Source organism: Hemicordylus capensis, chromosome 9 (assembly GCF_027244095.1).
Source record: "Hemicordylus capensis ecotype Gifberg chromosome 9, rHemCap1.1.pri, whole genome shotgun sequence".
Taxonomy (NCBI): domain Eukaryota; kingdom Metazoa; phylum Chordata; class Lepidosauria; order Squamata; family Cordylidae; genus Hemicordylus; species Hemicordylus capensis.
This window is the reverse complement of record NC_069665.1, coordinates 28,726,835-28,743,756: the sequence shown is the minus strand read 5'-3', so window position 1 is coordinate 28,743,756 and position 16,922 is coordinate 28,726,835. Positions and strand designations below refer to the sequence as shown.

Sequence of the window (16,922 nt, the reverse complement as noted above, 5' to 3'; positions counted from 1 at the left end):
TTTCAGACGAAACACGGAACCACGGGTCCAGTGGACCTGCGGTTCCATGCCCTTCCCCTCACTCTCCCCTCTGTGTTCAGAACTATGGCAGTCTTGCTGACTGCACTGCGGGGAGCTGGCTATGCGGGCTTCCTCCTTTCCTGAATGACAGCCTGTGCAGCAGCCAATAGGAGCCAGAGCAAGGGAGGAACTTCCTCCCTAAACTCCAGTTAGAGGCAAAGGCAAACTGCACTCCCGGATTGGACATAACAAAGGCGCCACTGAAATGCAGTTATCGACGGCATAACGAACTACAAACCGAGTTAGGGGAGGGAACTCGCAGGTCCATTTTTATGTTTAATACAGTTGCCCGGGTTTGGATGTTTGGCTAGCAAAACCGGGGGAGAATGGACCTCCAGTTTCATGTTTTGTCTGAATCTGGCTACTCCAAAGGGTCGAAACTGATGTCAGCTGCTAACTGTTTTTAGGTTTGTGGTTGACATAAACTAATAGGAGAAGTGCTTCTCAAGAGTTCCAGAATGCGGCACTGGTGTGCATGATTGTGTGTGTTTGTGTGTGAATTTTAACAACTGCACCTTCCCCCAGAAGTTCTCTGTGTCACCCAAAAATATATATTCCTGAGGGCTCTGTGACCTTCAGGGGCATATTCTTGGCTGGCAGAGAGGGCGTCCTGCGGAAGGGGATATCAATACAGAACTGGTCCTAGTGCTGAGTTTGTGTGGAGCTGAGTTAGTTGGACTTTTCAGAAGCACTGGTGCTTCATTGCGCAGGATGCCAGCCAGTGTTTGAACCAAAACCCAATCAGAACCCAAACTAGAACTTGAATCAACATTTTGATGACTCCGTTCCCTGTTTGGCCCATTCTCCCAGGAAAAGAGATCAATGCCAGTAATGAACAAGATGGAGAAAAGTCTGGTTCAGTATAACATACCTCCATAGGTTCATCTAGACTTTTCTTTGGTTGGTACAAAGCATCTGTATTGACATTAATGCTTGGGGGGGGGGCGGGGGCGGGGGCAGGCGGAGCTGCCTGATTAATTGGGAGCACCTAATTACCTAAAACCTATTCACATGTTATGTTCAATGCAAATATAACATGTGTGCAGTGCATGGCTGCACAGATCTGCATGCACATCCATTATCCATACATTATGTTCAATGTTCGTACAGAAACATACTTTTCTCTTGTACCTTGCATTTAAAGGGCCTTTACTCAGGCTCACCTTTAAAGCCAACACATGCACAGTCATTCACACAAAAACCATGCGCCTGTTTACCAGCATCTGTACACGGTCAACATTATGCCCAAGTAGGGCTCTAGTGTGATGGAAAAACCACCTGAGACAATTCTCAGGAGCTTCTCTTCAGGGGGAACCCTGAAATACTCTTTGAATTCTGACTTTCTAATTTCTTTGACTCCTGATCTCCCAACATTAAAACATTGATCCATCCAGTTGGGTTATCAGCGGGACAGGACACTCCTACCAGAGGCCAGGACTGATGACCAAAGAAGGTTCTGCCCAAGCAGACTCTGAAATCCTTGGAGTTTTGTTCTTATCATATATATATTCTCAACAAAAGTTTCCCAAAGTGATTTACACAGAAATAAAGTAAAGAAATATATAAAATGGCTCCCTGTCAACAAAGGGCTCACAATCTAAAAAAAAGAAACATAGGGTAGATGTCAGCAACAGCCACTGGAGCGATGCTGTGCTGGGGATGGATAGGGCCAGTTGCTCTCCCCCTGCTCAATAAAGAGAAGCACCACCAAAAATGAGCCTCTTTGCTCAGTTAGCAGGGGACTGCTGCACTTCTTTTCTGGAAGAGGTCATGGAGGAGGGAGGTGGCTGATCAAATTTGGGTCTCTGTGCAATTTATTAGGGGTCCATGCTCCATGGGTCACCCCATAATGACACCCCTGCTGAAAAGCACAAATGAGCTTGCATCATCTTTCAGTCCACACAGATAAATTACAGAGAAATTATGATGCTATCAGTCCACACAGGAGCAAAGCAATGCAATTCAATTTTACCCAAATGCGACATTGGCCACAGTTTAAAGGTAACCTTTTTTGGATTTTTGAAAAATTCCAATTTTTTTCCTTTTGAAAATGGATGTTGAAGACTTAAACCCATCAGCCGTGGTCTTGTTGATGACTTCCATAATTTGGGAAGAGGTGGAGGGAATATTTTTTTAAGCGCATTGGGAAAGAGACATCTCTGAATGTGAAGGAGCTAGAATTTAAGCAAACTTTCTTAAGGAGAATGTTGTGATATACCAACTTTGCCCCCTACTGGCCAGTTGTAGAACGGGTGATTCTGAGAAGCAAAACGTATAACCTACCGACCAATCTCATGCAAGTTTACTCAAAAGCAAGGAAATTGCAAAAGCAAAGGTAGTCACAATGTTTTAAAAATATGATTTCATGTTTTATTAAATATTATACCCTGTGGCACTGACAGACATATTTTGTAAACACAGGATACCTAAAACAATTGGGAGATGTTAGGAGATTGTTGCTAGAGAGAGATCTTTTCCTAAATCATATTGTACAAGTTCATTTAGGCTTAAAAAATAAAAGAAGATTTCTGGAGCTTCACCTAGGTTTCCTGGCACTTAATATTTTGACTCCCACTATAGTTTGGAATGGACATTAATTCTGAAATGTCAAAAATAGCTCCTGGCTATTGGAGACTCCTTTCTGTGGAAGGATCTCCCAGCAAAATGATCCAAATGCAACCCCACACCTGGAGCTGAGGATATAATAATGCTTCTCCAGGGAGTTACAAGGAACCAGGAGTTTATGTACAATAGAAACTGCAGTGCCTGTTTACATGCGGTAGCAAGGAATGACCCCATATATCAACAGCTTGAGTAATTGTTTCCTTTTGGAGATGAAAACTTTGCTTTCTGTAATCCAAACACGTCCAAAGTCGCAGAAATCTTTTAAGAAGGCAATTGCCTCTTGAAATTGCAACGGTCGAAATACCTTTAGAAAGAGGAAGGTCTTTTTTTTTTTTTTAACAAGGAACATGATGTACTTCACCCCCACCCCCCGCACATCTGTGCAGTAAGATTCCATCAACTTCTGTCACGCAAGTTCAACCACTAATGCTCTTGCACTCTGTGGAATGCCACATCCACCTTCTTTTATAGAACAATCCTACGCATGTTTATGAAGAAGTAAGCCCCACTGTGTTCATTGGGGCTGATTCCCAAGCCCACAGAATTATAACCCCAGTGACAGAGTAGCACAGGCCCAACATCCCCTTGGATGCAAGAGCAATTTGGGATTAATATGCATTTTAGCTGTGAAAGAAGCAAGCTTGCGAAGAAAGGAAAGAAGCAGTTTCCCATTATGTCTCTTCCTTTTCTGCTATTGCTGAGGGTCAGAGCCACTGCTGCTAACTTTTATTTTCCCCAGAAAAAGAAGTGGGGGGTGGGTTGGGGGTGGGAGCGGCAACACATTCTATGGGGCTCTGTCTAGAGCCCTCTACAACCTTGAGAAACTTTTCTTTAATACTTTATGAAACGTCCGCCTCTCTTGGGGCATCCTAATGCACTTAGAGTATACTTAGCAGTACACCCTGGAGCTATGAAAAATATTTCCAATGCTTTTTTTTCCCCTTTCAGAAAAGAACATTTCCATGCTTATTTTGACTTTTTGCCTGGGATCATTTGCAAAAGTGCTTCTGTTTAGAAAAAAAGTTCAGCCAAAATCCAGGCTGTTTTCAGGAAACAAAGAAACACACACACACACACACACACACACACACACACACACACACACACACACACACACTCTATATTGGCTTTATTCTGCAAAGGCATCTGTGTGCATGTTCTAAACTTAACTCTTCACGTCAATGCTTTCCTGAAGAGAAAGCCTCCCTGTACACCAAGAGCTTCTCACTGGCCATGCCCAAAATCTTCATTTGCTTGTCCTTTGCTTCTCGCAGCCTGTCGGGGTCTGTTCGACATTTTGCTGCGCTGGTTCTTGGCCAGCTCGATGCGCAGAGAGCAACCTCGGATGCTCAAGCCCTGTAAAGCCTCGATGGCCTCATCGGCTGTGGATGCATCATCATAACTCAGAAATGCGAGGTGTTGGGCTCCCTGCCACGTGAGTCTCATGGGAGTTGCATGGCGCTCTCGGAGGGCATCTTTTAATTCTCTCACTCTGGTGCCTGGAGGGATGTTGCCCACGTACACTGTAGTCGGTGAAGCAGGTTGGTGCAATGGATCAAATAAAGGCTCCTCCCCAGATCTGGCCTGTGCCAGGCTGGTCTCATTCTGCAACCAAGGACTTTCAGGCCTCATCTTGCTTGCTGTCCTTTCTGCCTTGCCAGCTGCTGCCACATCTGGCCATTCGTCTTTGAGGGTGACGTCCCTGCCTGCTTGCTTCTCTTGGTAGCGAAGGTTTTTTAGGATAGGGATCTTCCCCAATGTTTCATGACTGATCTAAAGAATTAGAATGAGGGGATAAGGATTTGTTCCCTTTACCGAAAGGCTGAAACGTAGACTAGGGGTTTTCAAACCTGGGTCCCCAGTTGTTGGACTACAACTCCCATCATCCCTAGGCTCAGTGGCTGGGGATCATGGGATTTGTAGCCCAACATCTGAGGACCCAAGTTGGTGGACCCATTCTACACTCTTCCCAACAGCATCACTGCAACATCATTGTCAGTTGATAAGAGATAACAACACACAGCAAATATATACAGCTCCGCCCCGCCCTATCATGCAGCAGGGTGACGCAGGTTGCTTCAGGCAGTAGATTGTGGGCTAGTTGTCAGGGATGGCACAGTAGCCCACCCAACTCCCATCTGTATAGTTGGATGGCAGAGGAAGGCCCATGTTGTTCTGCTCTACCTTCCCCAACAGAAAAGGGAAGAAGCGGGGAGAAATTTGAAAGGAAGGCAGAAACGGGGGGTATGGTTTTCATAGGGAAAAGGGGAGCCTGATGCTTAGCTTCAGGGAGCAAAATGTCTTGTGGCAGCACTGAGTGTATACAATTAAAAATAATACTAACAACAGGCTTGGTGGTCCCAAGCCAATTATTTGTGACATGAGAAATGGCAAAGGCTCCAGAAAATTGCTAGAATAGAGTATTTGCCAACTCCAAGGAAGGTTCCATGTTCTCAGCCATGTGGCCAGTCCTCAGAAGAGCCGTTGATGACATCACACACCAGTGCACCAATGAGCTGGCGCCATTTTGTCTATGTCCCACCCGCCCCCCTGGCTACCCACCCATTCAGAGCCCAAATTTAGAATCATTTGCTGGTTTTTGTCATCTTTCCTTGTGGAATGCAGACAAATGTTATGCTAATTCAACCAAACAGGAGAAACAGATTTTCCACCCTTGCTTGCACATAACTGATCACTCCTGGGCTTCCAACACAAATGCCTTGCGCTCCACAAGTCTGATTTGATCCCTTATTTTATATATCATATATATATCGGGAACCTTTGTTTAGATAAATCGTAGACACAAAAGAAAAATCCTTGCTTGAACATGGGAAAAATGCCCTCTCTCTGAAGACACCCTACCCACCCATTTTGTTCTGGGGTCTCACCCTCTGACTGCTATGTGGTACCTGACCTTGAAGCCTTTCCATTAGAAGAAGCCCAGTCAGAGAGCAGGGCTGAGAAGGTCTCCTGCTTGCGACCTTAGAGCAGGGCTGGGCAAACCTGGCCCTCCAGCTTATGTTGAACTACAACTCCTGCCCCATCACCCCCACCCACAAAGTCATAGCTGAGGGTCATTTTCAGAAGAGGCTTTCTGTCCTGTGTCTGTGTGAGAGGGAAGGCTAGATACCTCTTCTGAATTATGCCCGCCATCTACATTTCATCCAAGTGTTTCTGTTAAAACCAATGAATACCTATGTTTTGAAAAAAATGTTGTCCCCAATTGTTCTTAAATTACTCAATCTGATTTAATTGACTTTGCAGTCCTTTGATTTTATCAGGTGCAAGAAACTAAATCAAATCAATCTTTATTACGGTCATAGACCAGCATGAAGTACAGGGAAAAGATAAAGTCAATAAAAGCATAAAAAGGCATAAAAGTCATAAAAAAGCATGCAAGCATATAAAGGCATAGAAGGACATAAAAAGGATTGCATTAAAAAGTAATAGACAGTAAAATCATTCCGGGGGCAGGAAATTAAAGTAACACCACCTCTGAAGTCTGACAGTGTCTGACAGTGGATGTTAAGTTGTGTGCTTTTGTAAGATCCAAAAATACAATAAAAAACCAAGAGAGCAGAACATCAAGCTAGCTGGGGCAATTGCAAGGGAGACCGAACAGCAGTTCTGCGCTAGAAAGGGACATTTGAAACCAAGCTGGCGAAAAGAGCAAATGGCTATATCTTGAGGGCAAAGGGGCGTCTATTTGGTCCCAAGCTGGATTGCTGTCTTTAATCTCTCTCTCTCCCCCCCCCTTCTCAAATGAAGACATTCAAGAGGAAGCAGGAGTTTGAGAAACAGGCTTCACTGCAGGCTGATCTTGTCTGCCGGAGTGTCAAAAGCAGCACGGAGATGGAAAGATGAAAGGATCCCTCCTCAGCAGGGTGCGTGGCTTTTGCCAGATCTCCCCAGATATCCCTTGCTATTAGAAGCAGAGGAACAGCTGAAGGTCAGAGATGGCCCCGAAACTGTTTATGGAGGCCAAATTCTGACAGGGGAAGGGGAGACGATCAAAGAGGCAGAGAGGGACAAGATCCCAAAGCCTGCAAACAGTGGCACCAAAGAGACACCCGTGGAGATATCAGGAAGGAAACCAGAGGAGATGCCTGCAAAGGTTGATTTGGGGATTCTGGTAGAATTGTCACTTTAAGCATCGACTACCAGTCTTCCAAAGGTCCCATTCATGTTCCTGTACATCTCTCTGCCTGCCCAACTGGGGAGGTGTGACGCCACAAAGCTTGATACGAGTTGGGTTGGGCATTTGACGGATGAACAAAAAATTCGGTCTACTCGGCCTACAATCATCATTGTCAAATAACTGATGAGTATTTTTAAAGCATTCACTTTATCAGAACCAGCTTCTCTGGGCTTGGGGGAATGCGAAAGGCCTGGCATTTCTAGCAGGCCTTTGATTACTTATGCTGTCTTTTCTATCTCTCTAATTACTGTGCTTTAATTAATTTTATTGCTACATTTTGCACAGTGGTTTTATTCTGATAGGTTTAATTTGATTCACAGTGTTATTTTTTCACACTTTTGTGAGCTGCCTTTTGTTAGCTGAGCTTCCTCTAACAGGAAAGATGAGGTATAAATCCCCCCAAATAATAAAAACAAGAGAGACGTCATCATTGATCGGTTTGATACTCAGGAGGATAACCTTTAAAAAGCACCCAGTTTAGTTGGTTGATAATACAAGATGGCAAGTGGAGGCATGTCCACTAGCAAACACTTACTGTATCTTTGTTCTCTGTTGCTGGCAATATTTCATTTCCACCCATCAGCATAAAAATGGAGAAACACCTTTTGTTCTGGTTTTGAACATAGGGCTTAAATGGAAGTGCCTTGGGTCCCTGAGCATGGTCTGAAGGCACACAATATAGCCACCTTGCTGAAGCTAAGCAGGTCTTGGTGTGGTCAGTGCCTGGAGGGGAGACCCATGTAGGCCACCTTTTGGGATGGGAGCATCTGCTTTACATGCAGAAGGTCCCAAGTTCCCTCCCTGGCAGCATCTCCAAGATAGGGCTGAGAGAGAGTCCTGCCTGCAACCTCGGAGAAGCCACTGCCAGTCTGGGTAGACAATACAGAGCTAGATGGACCAAGGTTCTGACTTGCAGCATCCCATATTTTCTGCAATAATCTGGATCCTGCCCACTGTATTTGTTTATGGAGCATCTAATGTGAATTCTCCCAGAAACGTTTGCAATGCGACAACTCTCACACCTGCCGTCCCCAGTACAATGTTGCCTACCTTGTACCACAGGATTCCCTGTGGCTTTGGACGCTTGCAGCCTGTCTCAATCACCCTCGTTGGGGTAAGAATATAATCCACAGTTAGATCATGGCTGCCCAGCAGTTCTTCTGGTATGTCCACCACCTACAGAAAGAAGAAAGGCCAAGTCATCGGTGACACACTAGGACCCTTTAGCGTGGCAGAGACGGCAAGTATCTTCTGAAATCAACTGGAAGCAGGATTAAGATGATGGTTCCACATGGCACATTATATAGTGTTACTTATCCAGCAACATCCTTCCCCAGGGCCAAGATCTTTCTGTTGTTTTCACTTGGTCCCAGCAGTCAACACAGGTCCCTTGAAACTTTAAGCAGAAGATTCTTCCTGGCAACCTTCAAAGAAGCCACCCTGTTTGGAAAAGTGGGATTTTGGCAGCAGAGGATTCCACCCAGCTTCAGGGGCTTGTTGGCTCTTTCTCCTTTCCCTTAAGTTGTAGAAGTTAAACATGATGCAGCATAAGCATCATGAACTAGAAACATTTATCTAACAGTTTCTCAGCAATAGGTTTTGCACATAGCCAGTCACCTGTTCCTTCAGAGAGAAAACCGCCTTCTTACAAACTGTACCTGGCAGTCATGAACAGCTGTGATGACCACCGTGTCCTCTTTCACAGCCCCCATGGAGACCATCATGGCGTACTCCATGTCCGCAAAGCCTTCCCCTTTCCCGATCCGCCAGCCTAGATGCAGCGGCAAAAACAAGAACGTGAGGACCCCCAGGACACAGTAAGGAATGACCCCAGAGATATTACCTGTGTGAGCAGCTCTCAGGTACTGCCTGGGCTGCGGAACATAGGAAGCTGCCACATACTGAGTCAGACCATTGGCCTATCTAGCTCAGTATTGTCTTCTCAGACTGGCAGCGGCTTCTCCAAGGTTGCAGGCAGGAATCTCTGTCAGCCCTATCTTGGAGAAGCCAGGGAGGAAACTTGAAACCTTCTGCTCTTCCCAGAGCGGCTTCATCCCCTGAGGGGAATCTCTTGCAGTGCTCACACATCAAGTCTCCCATTCAGATGCAACCAGGGCAGACCCTGCTTAGCTAGGGGGACAAGTCATGTTCGCTACCACAAGACCAGCTCTCCTCATGCTGCTGCCCCTTGTGGCAGTCTGCTGCACAGCGGGAGACTCTTGATTCTCCAGTCCCGGGGTACACTTACAACTGAATTGGTGAAATTAATTTCCTGTCTTAAGCACGTCTTGCCTCAGTTACAAGGTCTTCTTGGCCCTGATGCACTGTGTCTATTTTCCCTGGCTTGACTACTTGTCTTCCCTGACCTTGGGGTCTGTTCCTGGACTCCATCCTTGCTTGACCGGGCTCCCTTGTTTCAAGGTTTCCTATCCCTGCTCTAGCATCACTCTTGCTTCTGGCTAAGGCCACATCTTCAAGTTCCATGCTGTTCGGACACGTACCTTTCTCAGAAACAGCCACAGAGCCTACCACAACCAGGTCCACGTGCACCTTTGCATCTAGCCCTACAGGCACGCTGTAATCCCTGACACCCTGGAAAAGGGAAATAGTGAGCAGGGAGAGGAGAGAAATTATGTCATGCCAGCTGAAAATTCCCCTCCGTCTGTTAAGAGAGAACAGAAGCCTCCTGTGTCCACAACAGCCTGCTCTGTCTGGTTCCTGGGAGGCTGCCAAGTTGTTCTTCGGGGAGTTTTAGAAGATTCGGGACACAGGGCTGAAAGAAATCCCATCCCAAGGCTGGTAAAGTGGGATTTTCCACAACACTCATATGCACTTTAACACTAGAGGGCACCAAAGCACCACTTTTCAAGATCCAACAGAGTAAGCAGACAGGCCAAATTAATCACTATAACAGGAGGTACGGTATTAAGTTGCGCAGTGGGAAAATGCTTGACTAACAAGCAGAAAGATGCAGGTTCGAATCCTCGCTGGTATGTTTCCCAGACTATGGGAAACGCCTATATCGGGCAGCAGCAATATAGGAAAATGCTGAAAGGCATCATCTCATACTACGCAGGAGATGGCAATGGTCAACCCCTTCTGTATTCTACCAAAGACAACCACAAGGCTCTGTGGGCGCCAGGAGTCGGAATCGACATGACGACACACTTTATCTTTACTGTATTATTACTTTGGTCTTGGATAGGCACAGCCATGTCAAAGCATACCATTTCTCTACCCTGTACTAGGCAATGTCTTGAAAAGGCTTTTGGAGGACAGTAGAAATCATGAGTACTGGTCAGACCTTACTTGGAACAGTGTGTCCAGTTCTGGGGTCTGCATTTTAAGGAAGACATTGAGAAACTGGAATAGGTTCAGACGAAGGCAACAAGGAAGCGGATTCAGACTACACATCAGGAAGAACTGTAAGGGCTGTTTGACAATGGAACAGCCTGCCTCATGAAGTGGTAGACTCTTCTTTACTAGCGGTGTTCAGACAGAGGCTGGGCAGTCACCTGTCGGGGATGCTGAAGCAGTTTCCTGCACTCAGCAGGGGGTTCGACTAGAAGACCTACAAAGTAGGGGTGTGCACAAATTTTAAAAACACAGTTCGGTTCGAATTTGAACCAGTTCGAACCAAACCACGTTGCTCCGAACCGACCGTCCAGTCCGGTCCATTAGATTGAACCGGTTCATGTGGCCAATATACTTGTAATGGGGAATCCAGTGTCAGTCAAGGAGCTCTCTGCCCAGGTTGTTACCTAGGGAATCCAGTGAAGATTCCCCTTTACAAGATGGGGGACCATTCCAAGGATAAGGGGAGGCTGGGTGGGGGGCAGCAAGAGAGGTAAAAATCTGCTTACCCGGTTGGTGCAGTGACCATTGCTGCCGCTCCCTGCCGCTCGCCCTCCTGGAGTGATCCCAAGTGTGCTCCCTCCTCTTTTACCAAGCTGCCACTGAGCCAGTGCCTTGGTAAAGGAGGGAGGAGTGTACTCAGGGCCATGCCAGGGAGGCCAGCAGCTGTGCCGGTCAGGTAAGCAGTTTATTACCTCTCTCGCTGCGCCTACCCAGCTGCCCCTTGCTGTACCAAACTGGTTCACCCAAACCGGGCCTGATTTAGTCCGTGATCAGACCTCTGAATCGGCCCCGGTACGAGGCAAACTGCTTCGGCCCGAACCGTTTGTGACCACCCCTACTCCAAAGTCCCGTCCAATTCTAACATTCTATGATGAAACATAATTGAGAAACCAGATTCCTCTCCCCTCGCAGAGTGGTTTCTGATGCCTACTTGAGAGGTGGCACACTTTCTCAGGATGTCTTTAGCCGCTCCAGAGGGAGGGACGATCTTGTTAAAGAGTCCGGTTCGCAGCCGTGGGGTTGGCACCAAGAGCGTCTTCCTGGCCTGGGGTAAGAGGAGAGCAAGGAGTGAGAACCAGGAGATGGAACACTGGTTTTCGTCCTTTACATCTGCCAAATGCGTGGGCTCAGAGCATGGATAGAGAGAGGCTTTTCTCCTTCTCTCCTAATACTTGTCACGCACTGGCCTGGGCTCACGGTCTCCAACCACCTCCCTTCCTCTGCTCCAGTTCATAGCCTGTGGAAGTGGCCTCAGGAGTGCTGGGGAGGGGGTCGATTGTTTATTGTCTATTCCTCTTCTCCCTACCCCTCCACCAGCCATCAGGGAGAGGGGAACCAGCAACCTCTTGCTCCCTAGGCAAGTTACTTCCCCGTTGCGTCATTAGGTTCTCTATACTCAACTGATATTAAGCCTAAGCTTGTGTAAGTGAAACCAACGCCGACCCCTCCTGCCTTTCTCCTGCCTCCTCTGTGGTCTCCCCTGTGTTGACTTTTAAACTGTCAGCTGCTTAGGGCAGGGACCGGTCCCTTGTGCTTTCTGCACATTGTCCTGCACATTGATATATAAAGTGCTACATAAAGAAGAAGAGCAGCCATCGTCGTCCTAATCACTGCCACGCACTGGCTTGGGATCACAGTCTCCAACCGCCTCCCTTCCTCGGATCCTATTCCTAGGCTGGGGAGGTGGCCTTGGGAGTGCTGGGGAGGGGGTCGATTGCCTATTCCCAGGCTCCCTGTTGCTCCACCAGCCATCAGGGAGAGGGCTCACTGGGTGACTCTAGGTCCAAACCACTCCCAACTCTCCAGCCCTCCTCATCCCTGGCCATCCAAGCCTTCAATGAAGCCCTGCAACCCGGGCAATCCCAGCCACCCTCTCCTGACTCTGCGCTCTCCCGTCTAGCTGCCTGCATCCTCCCGCCTTCAGCTCTTGCCTGTCTTGTCAGCTGTTGAGCCCCTGCCTTCTCCTCTCGGCCACCAGGAGGCAACCTGCTGGGCCATGCTGCTGGCCCAACTCTGGGTTCCTGAGTGTCCGGGCTCTCCCTGGCAAACGGGGAAAGTCCCAGCCGGCTTTGCCTGTACCCAGGAGCTGTATTACCATCTTCTTGGCTCCGCGGCCAGGTGAGTATTCGGAGGGCCCCTGTGGCCGGCGGGAAGCGCCAAAAATACTAAAACTCAACCAATGAAATTGGTGGGTGGTACATAAGAACACAGGGATCTGCCTTCTACTGAGTCCGACCCTTGGTCCATCTAGCTCAGTATTGTCTACTCAGACTGGCAGCGGCTTCTCCCAGGTTGCAGGCAGGAGTCTCTCTCTCAGCCCTATCTTGGAGATGCTGCCAGGAAAGGAACTTGGAACCTTCTGCATGCAAGCGGGCAGGTGCTCTTCTTCCCAGAGCGGCCCCATCCCTTAAAAGGGATATCTTACAGGGCTCATGCATGTGGTCTCCCATTCAAATGCAAACTAGGGTGCTTCCTTAGCAAAGGGGACCATTCAGGCCTGCTACCACAAGACCAGCTCTCCTTTTGCACACAATTTATGGAACTGGCAGCTACGAGATGGGATGCTTGTTGGTACCGATTCAGATGCTTTTCAGAGGGGATCAGACAAATATTAGAGGCGACTAGCCACAATGGCTAAATAGAAGTGCCATGTTCAGACATAGTCTACCTGAGAACACCAGCTGCTGGGAAGGCAACAGTCTCACCTTGCCTCATGAAAGGACTGCCCCTGCCATAGAGTTCTGTGCTTGTTGCAACTGCTGAAACATCCTTTGAAGCAAACGTCAGCCCTGTGGGACCACACAAAGTGTCCCTGAGTGAGAAAGGGTGGTTACCTGGAGGACTGCTAGTCGGATCCCCTCCAGAGGTTTGTCAGGATCCACCTTGACCTCTCTTGCCTTATCAAACACGTCACACTTTTGGACAGCATGACTCATCAGGAGAGATCCCTGCATTGGCAAGAAAATGGACACTCGGCATACTCACTTCCAGAGTTAAAAAGCGGGCGTTCTTCTGAGGGGCGTCAGGGTTGACTTTAACAGTCTTGGCCCTCTGGAACTCCTGTAAATCAGGAAGCTTGGCACAGGTTTGGGATGCACCCTGTTTGGGTGAGATGCATCTCATCAGCAGGGGCTGCTTCAAAGCGTCCCAAAGAAGAGCAACCTTTTCATGATGCTACCCAAATTCCACATTCTGCAAACTGCAGAATGGCAAGAAGCGGAAGCCTTAGATGCTACCATTATTATTATTGTTTTAATTCTGCTACATGAAAAGCTTAGCTAAGGAATATACTGCATTAGTTGTCTAAATGCTTGCAGCTGTCAGATTCTGCTACGCAAAATACAGGAAGTTAAGGGCTGTTCCCAATGTAAATGAGTAGGAAGAAATTCTTTCTCTCTTTCTTCTTATTTTGCCATAATGGCAAAATTAACTTCCAAGATGAGCGTTAGAAAGGGATGACAGAAATGTAATAGTTGTCTTAAACACTGGAGATGTTTTATTGTATATTGGCACAACAAAGCACACTGTTACAGCAGCCTTCAAAACATAGGAAGCCACCTTATACAGAGTCAGACCATTGGTCCATCCAACTCAGTATTGTCAATAGACTCCTCCAAGGTTTCAGGCAGGAGTCTTTCCCAGCCCTACCTGGAGATGCTAAACTGGGACCTTCTCCATGAAGAGCAGAAGCTCTGCTACTGAGTTATGACCCCTGTTATGGTTGTTATTATGATGAACCCACTATGTGGATTCATGGAAGAGAGGTCTATCTACGGCTACTAGTCAGAGGGCTATAGGCCACCTCCAGCCTCAGAGGCACGATGCCTCTCAATATCAGCTGCAGGGGAGCAACTGCAGGAGAGAGGGCATGCACATACCTCTTGCCTGTGGGCTTCCCAGAGGCATCTGGTGGGCCACTGTGTGAAACAGGATGCTGGACTAGATGGGCCTCAGGCCTGATCCAGCAGGGCTGTTCTTATGTTCTTATTTATTTTTCTATGCATTTATTTAGCTCTGGTTTTTATTTGTCAGTGCTGTTGGTATGCAGTACATTTGATATCGTTCTAATATGTGTTTAATTTTTAAAAAAATATTAATGTGCCAATTTAAGAACATTATAAATTAAGAGTCCAGCACTCAACCCATTCCTCCACACTGACAACTGTTCAGAGGGAAACTCAGTGGTATCCACATCTGGATTGCAAAGGAGGTTCCGTGCTTTAATTCTCACCTTGGAGAAGGCTGCCCTACCTTGAAATTGGGAATGCGGTGATGGACGGGTCTTGGGAAATCAGCCAGGTTATTTGTTTCCATGTAATCCCAAATTTGTTTCCGGATGTCCCACTTGGAAACTCCTTATACAGGGCATTGAAAAAGGAGGACAAAAGAAGTCAGGGTGTATCTATGTCTACATTTTCCTAAACAACAGTAGTTTATTTGATGACTTCAGCAGTTAACTCTTTTAACTGCTTCCAATCTGTTTTGGAATTTGTGATTGCGTGTCTTTCTTACTTACTTAGTTTTAGTTAGCTTTAGTTAGTAGGTACATTTGTATCCCACCCTATACAAAAAAGTCCCTGGGCGGTTCACAACATAAAAAACCATTAAAACTAACATGATTAAAACAATTTAAAATACCAGAAAACCTCTAAAAAAAACCCCAAAGCTTTAAAGGCATCGTGGTGCTCCCAGCTTGCAGTGCCTGGACAGAACATTGCTGGGTTTTTTTAAACATAGGAAGCTGCTCTATACTGAGTCAGACCCTTGGTCCATCGAGCTCAATATTGTCCACACAGACTGGTAGCGGCTTCTCCAAGGTTGCAGGCAGGAATCTCTCTCAGGCCTATCTTGGAGATGCTGCCAGGGAGGGAACTTGGAACTTTCTGCTCTTCCCAGAGCAGCTCCATCCCCTGAGGGGAAGATCTTCCAGTGCTCACACATCAAGTCTCCCATTCAGATGCAACCAGGGTGGACCCTGCTTAGCTATGGGGACAAGTCATGCTTGCTACCACCAGACCAGCTCTCCTCTCTAAAATCTTGTCCTATCTTGGAGAAGCCAGGGAGGGAACTTGAAACTTTCTGCTCTTCCCAGAGTGGCTCCATCCCCTAAAGGGAATCTCTTCCAGTGCTCACACTTCTAGTCTCCCATTCAAATGCAACCAGGGAGGACCCTGCTTAGCTAAGGGGACCAGTCATGCTTGCTACCACCAGACCAGACCCCCCCCCACCGCCATTCCCTTCCTGTTGCATAACTCTCCGCCCCCCACTTTTTCTTTTTCAAGCAGATTTACCGGCATTGCTCCCCGGCGGTTCCGCAGCCTGCATGCTTCGGCCACTGACAGCAGCAGCAGCAGCAGCGTCAGAAGTGACAGCGTTCTAGTCAGTTACATTGTAGCCCCGCCTCCTCCTGCCTCCAGCTGCTGTTTCCTCCTCCTCTCCTCCTCCTCCTCCTCGCCGACTACGGCAACCCAAAAGGGACAAATGGAAGAAGAGGCGGAGTTGGAGCCGTAGATCTGGCAAAGGGCTGCTGCTCGCCTGAGCCGCTCAAGAGCATGCGTGCCACCACGTGTGTCGAGTGAAAAAGCCCTTGCCGTGGCTTTTCTGTCCAGACGGGCTTCCTTCCGTGGCAGGCGCACACTAAGGAGCCGGGAACATTACTGAGTCAGACCCCTGGTTCAGAGGGACCTAGGAAACGGCCTGAAACCCCCCTGCTTGCTCACTGGGCGGAGAGGCACCTTTTTAACGTGGTGATGCTCTTTATTGAGCAGCGGGGAGAGTAATTGGCGCTATCCATCCCCAGCACAGTATCCCTCCAGTTGCTAGGGTCTGCAGGGCTGTCCTTAGGGCATGGCACGTGCGGTGAGTCCTGGGCCCCGCTTTTTTTTTTTTTTTTTAACCTCCATTAGAATTAACTGGAAGGGGGCCCTGCACCGGCTGATTCTCCCTGGACCCCGCACCCCTCCAGGGCTCTCTAAGGACAGTCCTGAGGGTCTATCTTATGTTTCTTTTTAGATTGTGAGCCCTTTGGGGGAAAGGAAACCATATTATTTATTTATCCATCCATCCATCCATCCATCCATCCATCCATCCATTCTCTATGTAAACCACTTTGGAAACTTTTGTTGAAAAGCGGTATATAAATATTTGTTGTTGGTATTGTTGATGATACTGAGTCAGACCATAGCTCAGTATTGTCTATACACTGACTGGCAGCAGCTCTCCAAGGCTTCAGGCAGGAATCTCTTCCAGGCTCCCAGCCCTACCAGGGCACTTTCCAGCTTACCCGCTCAACAGCGGTCCCGCCTACTCTGTCTGGCAGCAGCCAGTCAGCCTTTCCCCTGAATTTCAGCCAGCCAGCATCCTTTCTCCCCGGGACCTTCTGCACATGCCTCCTTATGATCAGCTCTAGCTGCTGGTAGTTCCTGCTAGTATCACGCCAGCATCTATCCCGGTTTTGCTCCCTAAAGTCCAGCTTTGCTGATGGAGGCACCAAGGACTCGGTATTGGACTCGGACCAGTTCAAATCTCCATTCAGCCATGAAACTCTCTGGGTGATTCTGAGCTAGTTCTATATCTCTCAGCCTAACCTACCTCACAGGGTTGTTGTGATGCTCAACATATCCTTGGAGGGAGAGCAGGATAGGATATACTGTATATTGTTGCGGTTGCAATAATCTTCTGC

General features: G+C 47.6%; 1 protein-coding gene across 5 annotated transcripts; it reads right to left on the bottom strand.

Moving 5' to 3' along the window:
- Window positions 1-2,407: 2,407 nt before the first annotated feature.
- On the bottom strand, window positions 2,408-15,669 carry MTHFSD (methenyltetrahydrofolate synthetase domain containing). Of its 5 annotated transcripts, none has more exons than XM_053271625.1 (8): window positions 15,532-15,669; window positions 14,492-14,595; window positions 13,226-13,339; window positions 11,172-11,285; window positions 9,385-9,475; window positions 8,542-8,654; window positions 7,934-8,059; window positions 2,408-4,458 (listed from the first exon to the last, which is right to left on the bottom strand). In XM_053271625.1, the coding sequence occupies exons 1-8, from the start codon at window positions 15,563-15,565 to the stop codon at window positions 3,910-3,912; spliced, it is 1,245 nt and encodes a 414-aa protein (XP_053127600.1). In that variant the 5' UTR covers window positions 15,566-15,669; the 3' UTR covers window positions 2,408-3,909. The 5 variants fall into 5 exon arrangements, with proteins under 5 accessions (XP_053127600.1, XP_053127599.1, XP_053127601.1 ...); XM_053271624.1 differs by lacking the exon at window positions 13,226-13,339 and adding an exon at window positions 13,075-13,188; XM_053271626.1 differs by lacking the exon at window positions 13,226-13,339.
- Window positions 15,670-16,922: the final 1,253 nt, after the last annotated feature.